The 8,661-nt window shown below is 39.7% G+C and overlaps 1 protein-coding gene across 2 annotated transcripts in view; it reads left to right on the top strand.

Moving 5' to 3' along the window:
* Positions 1 to 8,238, top strand: part of LOC116103594 (membrane-spanning 4-domains subfamily A member 6D-like) — a 17,183-nt gene extending 8,945 nt beyond the window's left edge. For both annotated transcript variants that reach the window (XM_031389778.1, XM_031389777.1), the window contains 4 exons: positions 1,810 to 1,866; positions 4,505 to 4,717; positions 6,579 to 6,680; positions 7,455 to 8,238. In XM_031389778.1, coding sequence (XP_031245638.1) covers positions 1,810 to 1,866; positions 4,505 to 4,717; positions 6,579 to 6,680; positions 7,455 to 7,550 — 468 coding nt within the window. In that variant the 3' untranslated portion in view covers positions 7,551 to 8,238. The remainder of the gene's footprint in view (positions 1 to 1,809; positions 1,867 to 4,504; positions 4,718 to 6,578; positions 6,681 to 7,454) is intronic.
* Positions 8,239 to 8,661: the final 423 nt, after the last annotated feature.

Genomic DNA, 8,661 nt, shown 5'->3' with positions numbered 1-8,661 from the left:
TATCTGTTAAATCCATCTGTTCCATAACTTCTGTTAGTCTCACTGTGTCCTGGTTTAGTTTCTGTTTCCATGATCTGTCCAGTGCAGAGAGTGGGGTGTTGAAATCTCCCACTACTATTGGGTGAGGTAATGTGTGCTTTGAGCTTTAGTAAAGTTTCTTTTATGAGTGTAGATGCCCTTTGATTTGGAGCATAGAGGTTCAGAATTGAGAATTCATCTTGGTAGATCATACCTTTGATGAATATGAAGTGTCCCTCCTTATCTTTTTTTGATTACTTTAGGGTGAAAGTCGATTTTATTCGATATTAGAATGGCTACTCCAGCTTTTTTCTTGGGACCATTGGCTTGGAGAATTGTTTTCCACCCTTTTATTCTGAGGTAGTGTCTGTCTTTGTCACTGACGTGGGTTGCCTGTATGTAACAAAATGTTGGGTCCTGTTTATGCATCCAAACTGATAATCTATTTCTTTTTATTGGGGAATTGAGTCCATTGATATTAATAGATATTAAGGAAAAGTAATTGTTGCTTCCTGTTATTTTTGTTGTTGGAGCTGGTATTCCGTTCATGTGTCTATGTTTTTTTAGTTTTGTTGGAAGATTACATTTTTGCTCTTTCAGGGATGTAGTTCCTCTCCTTGTGTTGGAGTTTTCCATTTATTACCCTTTGAAGGGCTCGATTTGTGGAAATATATTGTGTGAATTTGGTTTTTTCATGGAATACTTTGGTTTCTCCATCTATGGTGATTGAGAGTTTTGCTAGGTATAGTAGTCTGGGCTGGCATTTGTGTTCTCTTAGGATCTGTATGACATCTGCCCAGGATCTTCTAGCTTTCCTAGTCTCTGGTAAGAAGTCTGGTGTAATTCTGATAGGCCTGCCTTTATATGTTACTTGACCTTTTTCCCTTACTGCCTTTAGTATTCTTTCTTTGTTTTGTGCATTTGTTGTTTTTACTACTATATGGCAGGAGGAATTTCTTTTCTGGTCTAGTCTATTTGGAGTCCTATAGGCTTCTTGTATGTTCATGGGCATCTCTTTCTTTAGGGTAGGGAAGTTTTCTTCTATAAATTTGTTGAATATATTTACTAGCCCTTTAAGTTGGAGGTCTTCACTCTCTTCTTAGAAAGTCACTGGAGAGAAAATGGTGGATCTCTCCAGAGTCCCTGGGTTAAAGCACTCCCTGGAGGCAGGCTCTCCACTCACAGGGAAGGGGTGGAGAGGGTTGCAGACCCACTGCTGTCACTCGAGGGCTGAGTGGATCCTGTCCCTGCCACCCAGGGACTCCCCTGGGACTTGTGAGGCCTGTGCCTCCCGGCTGTTCCTGCCTTAGAAAGTAACTGGAGAGAAAATGGTGCATCTCACCTGAGTCCCTGGTTAAAGCACTCCCTGGAGGCAGGCTCTCCACTCGCAGGGAAGGGACAGAGAGGGTTGGTGATTCACTGCTGTCACTCAGAGGCTGAGAGGATCCTGTCCCTGCCACCCTGTGACTCCCCTGCAACTTGTGAGGCCTGTGCCTCCTGGCTGGTCCCACCTTAGAAAATCACTGGAGAAAAAATGGCCTCATTCACTATCTTTCAAGGTGCTCATTAATTTTAATGGTATAGATTCAAGCTCATATCTGTCTTTTCTGAAAATTTTGTAGGTATCACATGGCCAAGGGGAAATCTATGCATCTACATGTGTCTTAAATCACTGACCATTTTTTACCAAGGCTTTTCCCATTGGAGTGCTTTATAGGCCCCAGATACTAACACTGCAGCCAGTTCATACTTGCACACTGACTTGACACTGTTTTTCTCTTCCCTGAGCAGTTTGTCATCTCTGGAATTCTGTCTATAATCACAGAGAAAAAGATGACTAAGCCTTTGGTGAGTACAAGAGCTATAACCTACAACTAATGGGGATGGAACTTAGTAAGAACACTTGCAAGCCCCCTTCCCCCAAGGAAAAAAATTATAAGCCAGTTTCTCCGTATTTAAAGTTAGAAGCTAAGTTTAGAATAGCTATATCTTAGACTTAGGAGCTCACTCTGAATTCTCTGTAACCCTGTACAGAGTGCATTCTTCTTGCCCTGGTGCCCAAAATAAAAGCCTATATGATATTAACCATCAGGCCTAAGAGCCTCATGCAAAAAATCTGCATCTTTATGATGCTGTCTATAAATAACAGGCTCTGGTATCATCAATTTCATTGCATTAGGGCATACCTAGGAGATTAGTAATCAACCTCTGGGACCATTTATAAGCTGAAGATTCAGATGGTCTAAAAGAAAACAAAAGGAAAAAAAGTTTCTCTTTGTCTTGCATTGGCATGCGATCTTTTCTGCTTTGCCAACTCCTCTCTATAAATCTAACTTTAATTCACCTGATATAATTGTCAGCTTGAAAGCTTACTGCTGAATAAACTCATCTTTTCTAGTTCTTTCTGAACTCTGGCTAGCCAGTTCAACTCAGCTGTTTTGGCTCAAATGCCTCTGCAAATTGACTGATTCAATCTGGCTTCTAGATGAATTGCTTTGCTTGGCCTCGAACTAACTTTGGCAATTTGCTCTAATCTGGCTCCTTATTCTCTGGCTTCAACTGCCTCTGCTGACCTGCACTGAACTACAGGAACTCATGAATGAACTCAACTCCACTGCACTGCTCTCAGTGCACTGACTTCCAACTGATGATGCTCTCTCTTCCTGCACTGCTCTTAAATTGATTCTCTTCCTTGTGTTGCTCTCATGAGAGCTGGGCATAGCCTTTCTCTAACTTTTTCTGTCAAGTCTTTCTCTGATTCATCATTTGTCTACCTCTCAATTTGTCATCACTTTCAAACATGCTGCTTCACTCTACAAATTAATTTTACTTTTAAAGGTGTGTACTAAGGACACATCTGCATTCCAACTGGTTTACACAGAGCTGGGTCTCTGGATGTGATCGCTTGCCAAAGCAGCCATATTGCTGGATTAAAATTCCTCTCTATGCTCATGGTCTGATCCATGGCATGAGCCAAAATATTTTATTACTCCCTCAAGCTGATCACATGAGGTATTTTGTCAAAACAACAAAAAATCTTCCACAAAACATTACAATTTTATTTATCAGTGGTGGAACAAAAAGGCTCATAGAAAAGGTACATCTGTTGTGAGTTTGCTGTAAAGTATCATCCACTAAATGAAGAACTTAAGAAAACAGATTAGATATTGTTCACATGAGGGGTTTTCTTCCACTTCTATGATACATGAATTATGACACTTTTGTCAGGACTCACTTTCAGCATACTGATTGTGACTATTTGATCAAGAAGTTAGAGTGTGACTGTTAGTGTTCCAAAGCATTCGAACTAAGTGGTCTATTTAATCCTGAAAAGGAAAGTGGCCTACCAGGCAAATTATACTCTATTATATGACAGTTGGGTATACTCTGATACCTTCATACATATGTCTATAACCTGTAGAAAGCTCCATTCTCATATTTGATAAGCCAAGGAAGAAAGGAAGCTGCTTCTGAGATAAGTTTATTTATCTCCCTACATTGTGAATGGTGTAGCATGAGATCCAGGGTGACAGTAGAAAGCCCCGAAGGAACTGATTACTTGAGAACACTAAGTCTGAGGATATCTGGTCTTGTGTCTTGACATTCATCCAGTCTTCACTGGTTCTCTTCTTCCTCTTACTGTTTGTGTTCATATTGTACTATCCTTTGTCCTTTGTTGACACAGGTTAGAGTCTTCTGTACCTGATCCTTAGTATAGACAGTCATATACTTATACAGAGCCCAGGGTCTGGTTGATGTTACAAACCATGACTTTATGTTTATCTTCAGATGTATGTGCTTTTCAGACAGAGGTAGTGTGCTGGGTGGTGGCAGGATTAACTACTTTACCTACCACTCTTGTGTGTTCCTGAGGGTTCCATGGAGGTCTCTAAGTGTATTCCTCAGATTTACTTTTCTGCAACAAACACATGGGGTGAATCAACTTATGAAGAGGAAAGGTTTATTTGGGCTCACATTTTAAGAAGTCCTCATGCATGGCTGTGTGAATATGTTCCTTTGAAACCATTAGAGAGGCAGAATGTGTTGGGAAATAAGGCATGACAAATCTTCAATCAGGCTACACTTTAAAATGGTTCTACCATTTCACACTAGCATCCACCTGGGAATTAGGTCTTCATCACATGATTTGGGGTGGGGTGCATGCCAGATCCAAACTATAATACTAAAGGTATTGGTAGATAGGGAACATTTGAGTTCTGCACTCCCACCTTTGGCTACACTCTATTGGAGATTTTTCAGACTTATTGCACAGGATGCTACTTGCTGTCATGGATGAAGCTGTTAGAAAGACAACATCTTCTTTCCCACCTCTGAAGTGCTGTCTGGCATGGATTCTACTTATCCAATTATAATTTACCTTCTAGGCTTGTATGTTTGTAGACATTAGAGGACGCAGAGAAATAAACTTCTGTAGGCCTCTGGGCCTACTATAATGTAGTGAATAAGATGTGTGTTGTCATTCCAGGTCCAGAGCAGCCTATCCCTGAGCATCCTGTGTGTCCTCTCTGCTCTTATAGGCATCATTATCCTCTCTGTGAGTTTGGCTGCTTTAGACCCTGCCTCACAGCAATGTAAGCTGACTATCACACAACAACTAGCCACAACTCCACATTATTATCATTTCTTTCATCATGAGCCATCCGAGAAGAGCTGCTTCATGGCCAAATCTGCTCTGACTGTAAGTACTTTAAAAGGAAATCTTCCAGGTTTTAAAGATGCTTTTTGACAGCTGATTTCTTCTGTTCCCTAATTCAAAACTCTCTGTTCATTCTTTTTTCTTTAATATATTAGTTTTAAAAACTAACATATAAAGTAATTGGTTTCATTGTGGCATTTTCATAGACTTTTTATTTTGATTCTTGCTTGTGTATCTAGGAGAAAGTCAGAGTCATGGAAGACAGAGGCAAGAATGAACATATTGTTGAAATTCTACACAGAGGTGGTCATGTAGTAATAGCAAAATATTGAGGGAAATTACCAAATTAAGTAGATGATAAAACTTTAAAGACCACCCCCTATTTCCTAAGAATTAAGAAGGTACTGCAGTTTTAGAGGCATAAAGGAAAAGGCTGTCAAACTAAGAGTCTTAGTTTATGGGGTAGTAAGTGAAGACAGATAAGCATACCAGAAAACCAAACCAAAACAAAAACCAGATGATTAAGAAATGCGTGAACCATGGTGTGCATGTATAGTACAGGCATGAAGTGAGCTGGGCAAACCTCAGCCACATGTTGAGAAACAGTGTGGGAAATGTGGGAGTTGGAGGAAGTCAGGGCATCTACTCCCTCCACTAATCACAGTAGTAAGGAGTACCAAGCCTGTGTGGAGGCCAGCTCAAGGCTGCTTTCATTACAATACAAAGAGATGAACTTGTTAAATAAGGAGAAAAGAAATATAGAGAAATGGAGAAGAGTAACTGGCAGTGATGTGAGGCCCTCCGTCTTATTGGAAACACATCCATTGTCCTGTAACCATAAAAGTCAGATGAGCAAGAGACAGCTGGACGAGCCACAGATAGTCAGCTCTCCTCAATCCCAGGCTTTCTCAGTTCCTTATGGAGCTGGGCCCAAGGAGTCTTCCTTAGTTATGAAAACCACAATAATAAAAAGAATATTTGCATTAGACACATAACAATGCAAGTAAATTAACCTCTGGAATAACTATGCCTGATTTTAGAAGCCTGAAACATTGGGGAGGAATCTGGGTGGAACACAAAGAATGATGGCATCATGGAACAGTTTCACACTGTAAGTCAGAGACTGGCTTGAATGTATTTACTGGGACAGTGTCTAGGTGATGGAGGCATGTTCCATCTCTTCTCTGCCTGTGTGTGTGTGTGCGGATAAATGAAGAGTTTACAGTGTGACACTTGTGACACTCATCTTCCTTCCTATCAAGCGGTCTTCATGAAGGGCACCTCGGGACAGAGGTCATGGGATATGTGTTCTTTACTTAGACCCTTCTTTGAGTTGATTTTTGACTTAGAAACTGGATTGCTTTTCTGCCTTTTCACCATCACAAAAAGAAATCCATCCCAAGGAAGAAGGTTCTGTCAATGCCAACTTTTACAAAGAGCTTGCTTGCATGGTCAGAACCTCACTAACCCTCACAAGTCTCTGCAGAGGAAATACTACACAAGTGTGATAAGAGAACAGACAGAAGCTAGAAAATCAAAGATGTGCCTAGCCCCACATTAAACAGCAGAAAAGAGCCAAGAGCAGGAGCTGTGGACTCTGACTTGGGGTCACTACTGTCTGTCTCCTCATTGAGTGAACTGTATAGTAAGGATCCATGCCCAGGAAGGGTGAGAAATGGCAGAAAATGGCTTTGTTGATTTAGTTTCTTCTGTTCACCTACTTCCTCCAAGGAATGAAGGGACCAGGTATCAATCTAGCCCATTTGTAGGCTTGGGAGGATCCTTTCCTTTCCTGATGGTGTCTCTGATGGTGAAGATGGTTTCGTCTTTACAGTCACCTTCCACCAAGGTATGAGGGATTCAGCTGACTCAGTCACACCGACCTCTCTTCTCCTGAATTTAGGGAGTCTTTTCACTGATGCTGATCAGCAGTGTGTTGGAGCTTGGCCTGGCTATCCTCACTGCCTTGCTGTGGTGGAAACAGATCTGCTCTGCTTTCTCTGGGGTAAGTATGCTAGAGACCTCTTGAAACTTGCCTGGTGTTCCTCTGGGATATATTAGTCAACACCACTAAAGATATCAGACAGAATAATCAGCCATCTTGAAATGTATACTATGTGGCTTTTTTCATAGTGAGGGTCCTCAATAGATAATGGAGAGAGGAGACAGAAGTATGGATGATGAGGGATACCTGGACAAGAAATAGTTGTACATCATATATATCATGGTTCTTTTTTCCTAGACAAACAATCATAGGTTTGAGGAAGTTAAATGTATCTGTTGGCAGTACACTGAATTTGTCTGTAGTCAGGAATTCCTGACTATACTGTTCACTCAAACTAGAACACAGCTCCTTCCCTTCTAATCAGGACAACTTTTCTAAGAGTAACTATTCTCTAACAGCCTTAACTTGGCAATGCCTAGTTGTACACTTAATGTATTTAGCCATCTTTGAGATCTTAAAAATCTTCCTTACCTCAAAGATACAAAGGAAATGTTAAATCAAGTCACACAGAGCTTAGCTCAACTGAACACTTTTCATCAGCCAAAGTATTATTATATATTTTGAATGAATAGTATATGATGAACATGAAATAGTTTTGAGAAGTTAATGGAGAACTGTTCTCATCTTTAAATAAAGATGAAGCCTATGTAAAACTTCAAAGGAAATTATATTTATAACTATATCTATTTACCCATAGCTGGAGGTAAATAGCTTCACATTTATTCAGTTAAATCTGAGTAAAGTCTGACACTTGGTATATTTTCTTTTTTCTAGAATGTGATTTTCCTGTCTCAGGACTCAAAGAATAAATCCAGTTTATCTTCAGAGTCACTTTGTAATCCTGCATATGAGAAAATACTGACTTCATAAGAATTAAGTGGAGATTATATAGCAGAAGATCAGTCTGTAACATGATTTAGAAAAGCCATTTTCTGTGTGACAGCAATGATTAATATCTTAAAACGTGTGTTGGTTAATCAGCAACTATGAAAACCATACTAACTGGCTGGGTTCAGTAACATCCTCTTGATTTAGCTTCAGCCAAAGCTCAGACCTATAAATTCCAATTTATGTAGTGATCAAAGAACCCCAGATATTTTCTCAAAAACCTAGAAGAATGTTTCATAAGATCATAGTGGAGCCAATGGGCAACATTTCTTCTAATCTCGGTTACTTGGCTGCAGGAGGTACTGGTTAATACCTGAGATTTTATTCTGTGCATGTGGCATGGGACTTTACGGCATCTATTTTATTCATAAGCACATGAAGACAAGTCACCTGTTATGAAGACTCCAAGAGCAAAGAAGATATTGGCCTCCAAATAAGGTCTTTATGTAATCCCACATTTCATTTGTATAGTTTTGTGTTTGCATTTAAGCATATGGCAGATCACTTGACATAGACATGTCAAGATGAAATACCTTTCTTCCCTACTAAGCACAACCAAAAGTTTCACAGAAAATCTAACCAAAAATACTCAATGTTTACTAAGAAAAAAAATAAGGGCATCTTTCTTTATTTCTGATTTGAAAATAAAAATGAATAGTTGCATTTTTAACTTTTTTCTAGTGTGTGTGCACATTTTTCCTATTTCTTTTTCTATTATAAATAATATCTACAAACCTGAAGAAATAACATCAAGATTAAAATGTGAATTAAACGAAATCTAAGTGAGCATTCAATATTTAACAACAATGTCTGGATATCAGTTGGGATATTTGACTTTGGGATCTGCAGAGTTAACAAGATAATGGTCTTGGTTTCAGGCCATTCATAGTCAAATATGAGAGGTGGACTTAAGAGTAAACCTGGGATTGTATTGTACAGGAAATGCATTCAATTGCAGTCTAGAAGAAAGCCTAATTCTGCCCACAAAATGTAGGAAACAGGGAAAGAGTAGGTAAGGGAGCAAAGTGTGAGAAGAGAGAGGAAGGGAAAGAGAGGTATAGGGAGAGAGGGAAGGAAGGAGAGAAAGAAAGGG

Source organism: Mastomys coucha, unplaced genomic scaffold (assembly GCF_008632895.1).
Source record: "Mastomys coucha isolate ucsf_1 unplaced genomic scaffold, UCSF_Mcou_1 pScaffold21, whole genome shotgun sequence".
Taxonomy (NCBI): domain Eukaryota; kingdom Metazoa; phylum Chordata; class Mammalia; order Rodentia; family Muridae; genus Mastomys; species Mastomys coucha.
This window is presented reverse-complemented; position numbering and strand designations above follow the sequence as displayed.